At 39.6% G+C, this 14267-nt stretch overlaps 1 protein-coding gene across 2 annotated transcripts in view; it reads right to left on the bottom strand.

Annotated features, from left to right (window-relative positions):
- srbd1 (S1 RNA binding domain 1) overlaps positions 1 to 14267 on the bottom strand; it is a 293464-nt gene that overhangs the window by 117490 nt on the left and 161707 nt on the right. For both annotated transcript variants that reach the window (XM_073050686.1, XM_073050685.1), the window contains exon 17: positions 14128 to 14210. In XM_073050686.1, coding sequence (XP_072906787.1) covers positions 14128 to 14210 — 83 coding nt within the window. The remainder of the gene's footprint in view (positions 1 to 14127; positions 14211 to 14267) is intronic.

Consider the following 14267-nt stretch of genomic DNA (forward strand, 5'->3'; position numbering starts at 1 on the left):
AATCCTCCTGGAGTTTATACAGATTTATAATCTTTCAACAGAGAAAGAAAAAAAAAACAAATCCTTGCGAATTTGAACAAACGCTTGTGAAAACACAAAAAAAAGACTTAAGCTCCTGGGTCAAAGATCAAGATATTATTACGAGAGGAACTCCCACTCGCAGGATCAGTGCAAGGTGACAGCTGCAGTTGATGATTGGAGCAAAATTAGAAATGTGAGATTGAAGGCCTACTATCAGGAAAAAAAATGAATATCATGTGATGTGAGACATTGGAATTTGCTGGGATCTGCTTAGTTCACTCATAAACGCCAACATTTCACACACCTCTTCAAATGCAGAAGTTACAATAAGCGCCGCCATTTATTTTCCAGCTGCACTCTGCCACTGAAGTCCTTTGTCCTTAGTGACCCTGGTTCGATGCTGACCTCTGGTGCTGCTAGTGTTGAATTTGCACCTGTTTCCACGTGGGTTTCATCTGAGAGATCCAGTTTCCTCCCACATCCCAGAGATTATCCCTAGGATGTAAGCTGCGGTAGCTCATGAGAAAGTGAGAGAATAACAAACTTGCACTCAACATGAAAAAGACCAAGGAATTGATTGTGGGCTTCAGGAAGGGGAATTCAAGGGAACATATACCAGTCCTCATAAAGGGGTCAGCAGAAGAAAGTGTGAGCAGTCTCAGGTTCTGGGTGTCAACATCTCCTAAGATCTATCCTTGGCGCAACATATTCATGCAGTTATTAAGAAGGCATGCCAGCCACTAAATTTCATTTTGAGATTTGGTATGTCACTAAAGACTATTGCATATTTCAACAGAAGAAAGAGAACCCTCTGACTGGTTGCATCACAACCCGCTATGGAGGTTCTAATGTATAGTATTGTAAGAGGTTGCAGAGGGATGTAGACTTAGCTAGTTCCATCAGAGGCACAATCTAACCTGAGGATACCTTCAAAAGGTGGTGCTTCAAAAAAGCAGCATCCATCATTGGGGATGCCCACCACCCAGAACATATCCCCTTCTCATTACTAGACAGGAGGTACAGGAGCCTGAAGACACTCACTCACTGTTTTAGGAACAGTCTCTTCCCTTCCACCACCAGGAGGTGGCACAGTAGAATAGTTCTTAGCACAACGCTTTACATTTCCAACCACCCAAGTTCAATTCCTGCGCAGTCTGTAAGGAGTTTGTATATTCTCTCTGTGACTGCGTGGGTTTCCTCTGGGTGCTTCAGTTTCCCTCCACAGTCCAAAGACGTACCAGTTGGGTCATTGTAAATTGTCCCTGGTTCGACGAGGGTTAAGTGGGAGGTTGCTGGACAGTGTGGCTCAACTGCCCAGAAGCATCTACAGATGTCCCCCACTTTACGAATGTTCGCTTTACACCACTTCACTTTTACAAAAGACCTACATTAGTAACCTGTTTACGCATTACAGAGGATTTTTACTTTTACGAAAATTGTTCTCATATAAATTAATGGTTTTTCGCTTTACGCCATTTCGGCTTAAGAAAGTTTTCACAGGAACGCTCTACCTTTGTCAAGGCGGGGACACCTGTATTCTGTGCAGAAAATCAATAAACAAATAAATAAACAAACAAACCAGAGTTCTGAACAGACAATGAACCCATGCAGACTACCTCACTATTTTTGCTCAGTTTAATTTACCTATTCAATATATATATTTCTTATTGTAATTTATAGTGTATTTTATCTATTACACTGTACTGCTACCTCAGATCTACAAATGTGACAACATATGTCAATGATAATAAAACCAGATTCTGATTCTGTACAAAAAATGGGATTAACATAGGATTAGTGTAAATGGCTGCCTGATTCTCAGTTGAGGCTCAGTAGCCTGAAGGGCTCTATCTCCCTATGATTAAAACCTAATAGAATTGTGATGGTTTGAGATGTGTCCATTTTAATGCAAGGAGTATTATGAACAAAGTGGAAGAGCTCAGAGCGTGGATCAGTACTTGGAGCTATGACATTGTGTCCATTACAGAGACTTGGATGGCTCAGGGGCAAGAATGGTTACTTCAAGTGCCAGGCTTTAGATGTTTCAGAAAGGACAGGGAGGGAGGCAAAAGAGGTGGGGGCGTGGCACTGTTGATCAGAGATAGTGTCATGCCTGTAGAAAAGGAGGAAGACATGGAGGGAATGTCTACAGAGTCTCTGTGGGTGGAGGTTAGGAACAGGAAGGGGTCAATAACCCTACTGGGTGTTTTTTTTTTAATAGACCACCCAATAGTAATGGGGACATCGAGGAGCAGATAGGGAGGCAGATTCCGGAAAGGAGTAATAACATGGTTGTTGTGGTGGAAGATTTTAATTTCCCAAATATTGATTGGCATGTCACCGGAGTGAAGGATTTGGATGGGGTGGAGTTTGTTAGATGTGTTCAAAACGGTTTCTTGACGCAATATGTAGATAAGCCTACAAGAGGAGAGGCTATACTTGATCTGGTATTGGGAAATGAACCTGGTCAGGTGTCAGGTCTCGCAGTGGGAGAGCATTTTGGAGATAGCGATCACAATTGTATCTCCTTTACCATAGCATTGGAGAGGGATAGGAACAAACAAGTTAGGAAAGTGTTTAATTGGAGTAAGGGGAAATATAAGGCTATCAGGCAGGAAAGTGGAAGCTTAAATTGGAAACAGTTGTTCTCAGGGAAATGTACGGAAGGAATGTGGCAAATGTTCAGGGGATATTTGTGTGGGTTCTGCATAGGTATGTTCCAATGGGACAGGGAAAGGATGGTAGGGTACAGGAACCGTGGTGTACAAAGGCTGTTGTAAATTTAGTCAAGAAAAGAAGAGCTTACGAAAGGTTAAAAAAAAACTAGGTATGATAGAGATCTAGAAGATTATAAGGCTAGCAGGAAGAGGCTTAAGAATGAAATTAGGAGAGCCAGAAGGGGCCATGAGAAGGCCCTGGCAGACAGGATTAGGGAAAACCCTAAGGCATTCTACAAGTATGTGAAGAACAAAGGATAAGACGTGAAAGAATAAGACCAATCAAGTGTGACAGTGTAAAAGTGTGTATGGAACCGTTCGAGATAACCGAGGTACTTAATGAATACTTTGCTTCTGTATTCGCTACGGAAAAGGATCTTGACGATTACAGGGATGACTTAGTGGACTGAAAAGCTTAAGCATGTAGATATTAAGAAAGAGGATGTGCTGGAGCTTTTGGAAAGCATCAAGTTGGATATGTCACTGGCACCAGATGAGACGTACCCCAAGCTACTGTGGGAGGCAAGTGAGGAGATAGCTGAGCCTCTGGCAATGATCTTTGCACCATCAATGAGGTTCCGGAGGATTTGATGTTTGTGGATGTTGTTCCCTTATTCAAGATGGGGAGTAGAGATAGCCTAGGAAATTATCGACCAGTGAGTCTTACTTCAGTGTTTGGTAAGCTGACGGAGAAGATCCTGAGAGGCAGGATTTATGAACATTTGGAGAGGGATAACATGATTAGGAATAGTCAGCATGGCTTTGTCAAAGGCAGGTCATGCCTTACGAGCCTGATTGATTTTTTTGACAATGTGGCTTAACACATTGATGAAGGAGGAGCAGTAGATGTAGTGTATATGGATTTCAGCAAGGCATTTGACAAGGTACCCCATGCAAGCCTTACTGAGAAAGTAAGGAGGCATGGGATGCAAGGCAACATTGCTTCATGGATCCAGAACTGGCTTGCTCACAGAAGACAAAGAGTAGTTGTAGTCAGATCATGTTCTGCATGGAGGTCGGTGACCAGTGGTGTGCCTCAGGGACCTGTTCTGGGACCCCTACTCTTCATGATTTTTATAAATGACCTGGATGAGGAAGTGGAGGGATGGCTTAGTAAATTTGCTGATGACAGAAATGTTGGAGGTGTTGTAGATAGCATGGAGGGCTGTCAGAGGTTACAGCACGACACTGATAGGATATAAAACTTGGCTGAGAAGTAGCAGATGGAGTTCAACCCAGATAAATGTGAGGTGGTTCATTTTGGTAGGTCAAATATGATGGCAGAATATAGTATTAATGTTAAGTCTCTTGGCAGTGTGGAGAATCAGAGGGATCTTGGGGTCCGAGTCCATAGGACACTCAAAGCTGCTGAGCAGGCTGACTCTGTGGTTAAGAAGGCATACATTGCATTGGCCTTCATCAATTGTGGGACTGAGTTTAGGAGCAGAGAGGTAATGCTGCAGATATAGGACCCTAGTCAGACCCCACTTGGAGTACTGTGCTCAGTTCTAGTCGCATCACTCCAGGAAGGATGTGGAAACCATAGATAGGGTGCAGAGAAGATTTACAAGGATGTTGCCTGGATTGGGGAGCATGCCTTATCAGAATAGGTTAATTAACTCGGCCTTTTCTCCTTGGAGTGATGGAGGATGAGTTGACGTGATAGAGGTGTATAAGATGATGAGAGGCGACCTAATAGAGGTGTATAAGATGATGAGAGGCATTGATCATGTGGATAGTCAGAGGCTTTTTCCCAGGACTGAAATGGTTAGCATGAGAGGGCACAGTTTTAAGGTGCTTGGAAATAGGTACAGAGGAGATGTCAAGGGTAAGTTTTTTTTTGTTTTTTTTAAAAAACGCAGCCTTGTGTGCAGAAGGGCCTATATTTTGCTGTAGGTTTTCTATAACTCTATATTTTCACCCAAAGCGGTACAGTGGTTAATGGCTACAGTTCACCATCACCTTCTCAAGGGCAACTGAGTTGGGCAATAAATGACAGCCCTGCTAGTGACGTCCAGATCTGAAAAATAATCAGACTCTGGAGGCTTACACCTTAAATATGTTCAACAGATTGAAATACTTAACCATGAAGGAAATCAAGGACTTTGGGTCAGGGCTGGAGGTAACTTATGTTATTCTGACATGGGGGTGGCCAATTGTCCTGCTGAGACCATGCTTGCTCTCTGACAAGTCCCATTTCAGTGTAGTCCTGGTTTACTCACCCTCACTTGCCCATCAACTCTCATTTGACTCTTTTGACACATGACTACATTAAGGGATAACATGCACTTGCTAATATAGAACATTACAGGACAGGAAGCAGGCCATTTAGCTCATAATGTAGCGCAGAACTAATTAAATTAGGAATCAAATGGCCAACTAATCACTCCTACCTACAAAATTTCCATGTCCTTCTATTTTGTGCACATTCATATGCCTATCCAAGAGTCTGCTGAAAGCTTCCATCATATTTGCCTCCACCACCAACCAAGAAACGCATTGCAGAAACCCACAACTCTCCATGTGAAAACCTTGTCCCTTACACCTCCTTTGAACTTATACACTCTCATTTTAAATGCACACCCTCTGGTATTAGACCTTTCAATCCTGGGAAAACGATACTAGCTGTCTACACCAATTATAAACTTGTAAGCCTCTAACAGAGCGCTCTTCAACCTCTGCCACTCCAAAAGATGCAACCAGATTTTGTCCAACCTCCCCTTATCAATCATGCCCTCTGATCCAGGCTGGACCCTGATAAAGTTCTTCTGCAGCCTTTCCAAAGCCCCTACATCTTTCCTATGAGGTGAGCAGAATTGAATACAATACTTCAGAAGTCTCACTGAAGTTTCATAAAGATGCAACATAACTTTCCAACTCTAACTCATTTCTTCGACTAATAAAGACAAGTATGTCATATGTCTTCTTTACCACCCTATTAATTGCTTCAGGGATGCTGAGATCCCTCTGTGCATCAACACTGTCTCTTTGCATTTAATTTTCCAAAGTACAGCACTTTCCATTTGGTTTCATCTGCCATTCCTCCACCTATACCTGTAACCGATCTATAGCCAGCTGTGTTCTTAGCCAATCTTCTATGCTATCCACATCATCACTAACCTGCTATCATCTGCAAATTCACCAACCCAGCCATCTGTGCTTTCATCCAGGTAATTTATACAAATCACAAACAGCAAATGTCCCGGTACAGATCCCAGCACAGTACCATTAGTCACAGAACTTCAGCTAGAAGTCCCATTAGCCACTACCCTCTTTTTTGGGCAAGCCAATTCATCATGCATCCCATGCATCTTAATCTTTTGGATCAGCCTCCCATGACAGACCCTGTCAAACACCTTAGTAAAATTCACGCAGACAACATTCACAGCTCTACCTTCATCAGCTCTTTGAAAAGCTCAGTCCAGTTTGTAAATCATGAGCTGCCCTGCAAAAAGCCATGCTGTCCCTAATCAGGCCATGGGTTAGCAATTGCTCTTAAATACTATCCCCAAGCATCCTCTCCATTAACTCCCCTACCACTAATCAGTCTATAGTTTCCAGAATTTTCTTCATTTTGCTTTTTGAATAAAGGAACAACATTAGCGACTCACCAGTACTCTGGGACCTCTCCTGTGGCTGGACAAGACATAAAATAAAATTAGTCAAGGTCCAGCAACAGCAATCTGGGCATTTATCCACCTTAATGGTCTTTAGGTGACCCAACATTACCTCTTTGTGTCAAAAAGCCAAAGCACATTCACATTCCCCTTCCTGTCCTCAATGTCCTTTTCTTTGGTAAATACTTATGCAAAGTACACTTCTAAGTCCTCACCCACATCTTCCACCTCCAAGCATATGTTCCCTCCGTTATCCCTGAGTGGTCCTACCTGCCCCTGACTCATTTTCTTGCTCTTGCTTTTTTGTACAGCATGTCTTGGGATTTCCTTTAATCCAATTTACCAACAACTTTTCATGGCTCATCCTCGGCTTCCTAATTCCCTTCTTGGTCTTCAAGTGTCTTGCTTGATTTTACCTTCCTAAGTCTTTACACTGTTTCTTTCTTTCTTCCTTCTTGACTACCTTACCTCGCCATCATCATCCTTCCTTCTTACGGGAACAGCCTGTACTCTATGGCAGTGGAAGGAAACCAGTGCAACAAGCAAAACCCGTGCAGAGTGAAGAGAATGTGCAAACACTCCAGAGAAAGCATCTGATATCAAGATCAAATCCAGATCCTTAACGCTGCACCACCATGCCACAGGTGCCAGGAAAATGGATTTGGGGAAAGTTGGATTGTGATATGAGGCAAGCTCAAAGGGTTTCCTAACTCTATTCTTGTTAAAATAAATTAATCTTTAAAATTTCTTTCCTAGAATTGAAGCAGTTCAAGGTGGTAACTAACTCATGATCACTGCCTTAGGAGCAATCTAAGGTAGTTAATAAATGCCAGGCGGCTGGTAATGCCTGCACCCTATAAACTTTTAATTGTGAAAAGATTATTTTATTGCAATTTATACTTATGTAAGTTTGGCATGAAGCAATCTTGCTTCAGCAGTATATCATCTTTGAATCCAAGATTTTCACTTCACAATCTTAATTTAGTTCAGTGATAAATGGACTTAAGATGCATGTTGTGGGTGATGGAGAAATGGAAGTTAATTTTCCAGATGGTTCAAACAAAAACCATCATGACTTGTCACGATGCAAGCAAGTGGATATTTGAACAGCCTGCAGGAATTGAAACTTCAAAAGCTAGCAATACAAAAGCATGGCAATTCTGAATCTCAAGTTTCCAGAATTCTGAAAAGAAAACAGGTGTCTTGAAGGTCTGGAAAAGAAATGAGAACCAGAATAGAAAACAAAGCCTGAAAGGCAAGATAGCCAAACTGGATAGAAGGGCATTAAAATGGAACAACTTCCATGTTTGTAGCACCTTTCACAACTTCAAAACATCCCAATGGGATTTTACATCCAACTTACTGTAGTCCCTGCTGTAATATATAGAAATTATAAACACAAATGGATAATGACAAAATGGAATGTTTATTAGTAATACTGCTCAACTGCGAAACATTGGCCAGGATTGTACTACTTGAAGAGAAGGGAAGCAGTAAAGGTCGGACCTTTCATGACATCTGAAATGATTTAACATCCTGTTTGAAAGAGGGTTCACCGAATGGCACCTCAAAAATTGACTGAGGTAGCAATTGAGATTAAGTACTCAATTTTGGAGAAGGCTCAATTTTCTGACAGAGGCAAGGGGGACACTTGGAGCAAAGCTTAAGAACTAAGATGCAAAAGAATTCAGGAAGTCCCAATCCAGCAGCCTGATGAAAGCTGAGGCATATACCTCCAAAATACTTAATCTGGAATCTTTCGGACATTTAACAATATTTTACACCATTATAAAGTGACACTTAAAGCTATTTAAAGGAAAGGAAGGAAAAGGTTTATCATTTAAGTATCCATTCAAAGCTATTGACAATTTGGTGACAGCAGACACCCCTTTTCGTAGTGCTTTATCAAGTCCATACAAAAAGGAAGCACTGATGAAAATGCAAGGCACTGTTATATTCTATGTTACTGGTGGTGAATAAGACAGGGGCTCTGACCCAAAAATTAATGACTGCATTGGATAAGGGGTAGGGTGAGATGGTAGCTTCCAGACAAGAGGTGGAATGCATGAGTTAAAAGAGCAAAGATAGTAGATCAGTAACGCCAGACATTAAATTAAATACTTTATAAATCTCAGTGATATTATCAATAGCAAAACAAGTTTCAAAGGGATGGTGATACCATAGTGGTTAAAGAAATTAAGGATAGATTTAAACTGAAAGAAAAAGCATAAAAATTATGAAGACAATCGGAAAACAGACTATAAGAGCTAAGAGCAAATACATTTTAGAACTCCCAGAGAGTACTTAAAACAAATGCTTTAGAGGATGAGATGTGGGAATTAAATAGAGAAATGGCAGAGATTCTAAATAATTATCTTGAACTGGTAACGGGATTATTCTGGTTACATAGTCTGAAATACAACAAAAAGCCTTTGCTTGCACGCCATGCAGAGACATTTCATGCACAAGTACTTTAAAGCAGCACAAAGAGGAAATCAAAACACAGAATGCAGAATATAGTGCCAGTTACAGAGAAAGTACAGTGCAGGTAAAAAAATAAAGTTCAAGGGATATGATGAGGTAGATTAAAAGATCAAGAGTTCATATATATGGTATAAGATGCCTGTTCCAGAGTCCGGTAACTCTGTCCTTGAGCCTGGTGGTATGTGCTCTTGAGGTTTTGTATCTTCTGCTCAATAGGAGAGGGAAGAAGAAAGAATAACCAGGGTGACGGGGGTCCTTAACGATGTTGACTGCTTTCCTGAGGCAGTAAGCAGTGTAGACACCACCATGGAGGAAAGGCTATATTTCATTGATCAAATTCAGTTCTGTTCACCCCCTTAAACGAACAAACTGAAAGTATTTGTTATTGTGAGTTTAAAAAAAAAATCTCCATTAGTTTTTTCCCACCGAGGCTAGGGGAGAAAAATACCAGAGGTCATGGGTTAAGGGTAAAGGGGGAAAAGTTTAAAGGGAACATTGGGGGGGGGGGCTTCTTCACGCAGAAAGTGGTGGGAGTGTGGAATGATCTGCCAGATGAAGTGGTGAATGTGGGCTCACTTTTGACATTTAAGAAAAACTTGGACAGGTATATGGATGAGAGGGGTTTGGAGGGATATGGCCCAGGTGCAGGTCAGTGGGACTAGGCAGAAAAATGGTTCGGCACAGCCAAGGAGGGCCAAAAGGCCTGTTTCTGTGCTGTAACGTTCTATGGTTCTATAGTTTGCAAGCTCCACTTGTTAGTATTGAAAGCGAATAAGTTGATCTATTTTCTTGCACCTTAAAAGATGTAGTAACAAGACAATGGAAGCATTGTTTGCAATCTATAAATATTCTTCAGATTCTGGAGAGGTCCCAAAGGATTAGAGAAACATAAATGTAAAGCTACAAATCTAGAAAGTAGGAAATCTTTAGTTACCTAGCCTAACATCTGTAAATGGGAAAATGCTGGAGTCCACTATAAAAGTAGTAACAGCAAGTGAATTTGTAAAAAATCAAAATAATTTATGATTATAGTTTCATTAAAGATAAATGACATTCAACACTTTTGCTAGGATTCTTTTAGGATGTAACAATTATTGGGAACAAAAGGTTATCAGTAAGTGTAAAGTAGCTGAAATTCTAGAAGGCATTTTGATAAGGTACCACACAAAAGATAGTGAACAAGATAAAAATGTATGATATATTCATATAGATGGGGAACTGCTTAACTAACAGAAAGGAGTTTGAGATAAATGGATCTTTTTCAGACAGATGATCTTTATTGATACAAAGAATGGTGCCACAGTGATTAGACCTAGGCCCTCACTATTTATAATCTACAATGATTACTTGGAGAGGGGACAAACTGTGGTACAGCAAATTTGCTCAATTTGGAAAGGTAGCTGTGTTAGTAAGTTGTGAAACAGGATAGCTTAGGTAAATGGTCAATCAATGCAAATTAATTCCTTGCCTCTGAAGTGTGTTTAAGGTACTTTTCACAAGTTAATCTCAATTCTATATTCTTAAATTGGGAGTGCTTAGTACTAATAAACCAGCTCAAAAACTCAGCAGTATACCATTTGCTGACACTGAAAGTTTGAAATGAAACAGATTCACATGCAGACTACTGCAGATGCTGAAAATCCAAAATAAAGACAGAAAATACTGGACCAGTGCTGGCATTTTGTTTTTGGTTAAGTTCACAATTTTGATGTCGTGAGAACACTTTTCCCCTTTGCACCCCTATACGACCATGACAAAGAGATATCCTCCTCCTCCTCAAATCACATCTTTGTTTTTGTTTTGCGTGCATGACTTTAACCACATAATCAAAGTTTTACAAGTATGCCCCTACATTCACACTTTTTAAAAACAAATTATGCTGTTATTAAGCAAGCTTAAGAAGCCTCTAATCAAGATTACATACTTAGAACAAAACTTCAGGTGGAACACATTAACTGAAGAACATGACCATCTTCTGATAAAGAGAATGGGAGAAGCCGGGCAATGCATCTACTGAATACAGCCATGGATTAATTTCCCCAGTGAGAAATTAATATTAAGCTCAAACTCTAAATGCCAAATATGCTGGGACCAATATAGATTGACAGTGAGATCCAGTGGGTGTAATTTCTTATAAAATAATGTAATCCCTACAACCATTGCAGACATCAGGAAAAATAAATAATTGACTAGCTTCTGAGATACCCTGCAACTCCAAAATGCACATCGGAATCAGAATCACTTTACTGCCCGTATATGAAACAAACCAGAAGTAATTGTGGTTTGGTGTCAAGCATAAAGCATAGGACAATTCCATAACAGAGAACACAATAGGAACCAACAACTTACAAGACAATAGTGCTAACAGCCATGAGCAATCAACCATGAGCTGAATAATCAAATAAGCAAACTTTCATTTCTGCAACAGCTTTTCCATACAATCTTCAAAGAAGCAGGAAAGCAAATAATTTGTGCAATGCAATATGAAATACTGTACAAGTCATCAAGGACCTATTTTATGCTCTTCCCATTCCAATCAACTCCCCCCAAAATTATACTCTTATCTACCCACTAGAGACAAATTACAGCTGCTAACTAACCAACCAACACGCATAACTCCGGATGCATAAGAAAAAGAATTGAGGAATACATGAAATGCCTTGATGGAACTTGGATTGAACCTAGGTTTGCTGGTACTGTGAGGAAGTAGGTCTAATGCTTACACCACCATAACATCCACTAAATTCATTATTCACGGGTATGGGCACCACTGATTAAATCACCATTTCCTGCCCATTCTTAATTACTTGGGAACAGAGAGGCTTGCGAGACTAATTAAGTATCAATCATGTTTCTATAGCCCTGGTGTTATACCTAGCCTGGGCAGGTAAGAAGTATATAGAGTGGATTCCGTTTAATTGGCACACATCAGGACCAAGACATTTTGGCCCAATTAGCTGAAGTTTCAAGGAAATAGTTTAAGAACGTATAAAAAAGAAACTACTGGTTAACTGAGTAATAAATTATGCATTTCAATGAAATACAGAAAAAATTAGAACACTACCAATACTACTACAGTGTTATAAAACTGTGTGTTAGCTCCTTATGGTTATCAATGGAAGAATTTATCACAGCCATGTTCTTTTGAATGACTGTAAGTGAACAAAATTAGTGCAGACAGACATCGGACTGCATTCATTGCCTTCCTGCATGAAGTCAACATAATAAAAAACAAAATGATCAAAAATCACTGCTTTTTGAATCGGCGTTCTTTGGCCCAAATGGATAACATAACACAAGCACATGCAAATGATGTTACTTAAAATCTAATTGTTCTGTAATGCTTAAGAGCCGTTTCTTGCATCTGCAAGCCTGAATGCTTCAAACCACTGCGAGCAAAACAGTTCTCAATTATCTTACTGCTTACTTCTTGTCAATTAACAGTGACAAAAATTACAGCTTTTTGAAGACCAACACACGCAACTGATACTATTTAAATTTGTTCGGCAACAGAAACATAGGGATCCTGACTATTTTGCCAATTAGCTTTTCCACTTCAGAAGTTGTCTCGAATAAGCCATGATTAACTGATGGCCCAATGAACCAGAAACCGCTGTATTTTCTTCTCTGAAAGTTGTTAGTGAATCAAATGTTTTTTTAAACAACAATTCTGTTGCTTCATGTTTACCATTATATATACTGTACTATTTTTTAACAATCTAGTTTTATTCCTGAGACATGATGAAGTGTCTTGGCCAGAAACATTTAACTGTTTATTCATTTCCATAGATGCTGCCTGACCTGCTGAGTTCCTCCAGCATTTTGTGTGTGTTCTATTTAATCATCTGAATTAATTCTCTCACTACTGAACAAAGGATTCAGATTTAAATGCAAATTTCAGAAATAGATTACATTTTAAATAACCAGCCACACCTATAAACTATTCATTAAAATTGGCCCAAAATATTTTGGATGCAATAGCTTGCCACTCTCTTACACAATCTGAACTAATAATCTACACTATGACTATAAATAGCTGCCAACTATGTTTGCAAAGTCTGTGGAATGGACAACTTTCAAAACCCATTAATCATTAATACTTGAATCATTAAAACTTGGGGAAAAATGAAGTTTAAAACACTTAAGCAGCTACATTTAACTCAATTAAAATGTAATTAATGTTAAATTTTATCCTCTTTTAAAATGAATAATTGTATTTGGTACAGATAAAGTACCAAAAATACTCAGCAGATCAGGTGTCACCTATGGAAAGAGAAACAGAGCTATTGTTTGAGGTCAAAGATCTGGGTCTGCTGGACAGTATTCAACTTGAAAGGTTAAACTCTCATTCCACAGGTGCTGCCTGATCTGTTTGTGGTTCCAGCATTTTCTCTGTTGATTTTAGATTTCAAACACTATAGCGAGCAGAGATTCAACAGACAGATTTCCTATCACAATTGTCAGGATACTGCACGAAATTGGCACTCCACTGCAGGATATTGAGAAGTCCAACATCAAAATGCAGGAAGAATGGCAGCAATAAGAACATCTCAGAATCCGGTGCTTCCACTTTTGTGCCTACACGCAGAGGCATTTAAACTTTTTGAGAGTTGTATGGGGAAATGTCACTGAAATAACTCAGATAAACATAGGGCTTCACATATAATACTATTGTTTCACCCAAAAGGAGTGTCTAACCAATGTTACAAATGAATACAGTATTCACTCTGCTCGTTGGTCCCTAAAATAAATGAGATTATTACCATAGATGTCCTACAGCATTAGTTCAACATTTTACAAAATCAGATCAATGACAATATTAAAAGCTAGAACACACATGAACACAAATAGCAAAAGAAATATCACCAAAAATAAAACAACAAAGAATTAAATATAGTGAGAATGATAGAAGCCCAGGACGTTTTTTTTATATGCACGGGATCAATATCCGGTACCAGTTTACACAAAGCACTGAAATATATCACTTAATAACGTGGAAAGGAAAGGGATCGTGTTACAGGTCCAATCTGATGGCTTTTAACAGACTGTAAAATCTAGCTGCAGCTATTCCTGAGAGTCTGGGTCATTTATGATAAAACCTACTGAGTGGGACGAAAAAAAGCTTCAAAACATTGACTGGTCATTTGGTTGACTCTGCAATTCTTATATAAAAAACTTGAAAACTGGCAGATGTTTAATTACAAAGCTATGTTTCAAAGTGTCCATTTCAGAACTGCAGTTGATGGTGAAGCACATTACCTTCACAAAATAAATCATGCATGTCTTACCTGATACATTCCAACTCCTATGTGCTTTGGCTCAATTTTTACCAACTCAGCCAATGGATCCTGAACACGTCTTGCTATGGATACTAGAGAGGGAAAACAGGCAGGAAACACAAGGCTGTTGAAACATGCAACTTAAGTCA

The sequence above is a fragment of the Hemitrygon akajei genome, chromosome 7 (genome assembly GCF_048418815.1).
Source record: "Hemitrygon akajei chromosome 7, sHemAka1.3, whole genome shotgun sequence".
NCBI classification, from domain to species: domain Eukaryota; kingdom Metazoa; phylum Chordata; class Chondrichthyes; order Myliobatiformes; family Dasyatidae; genus Hemitrygon; species Hemitrygon akajei.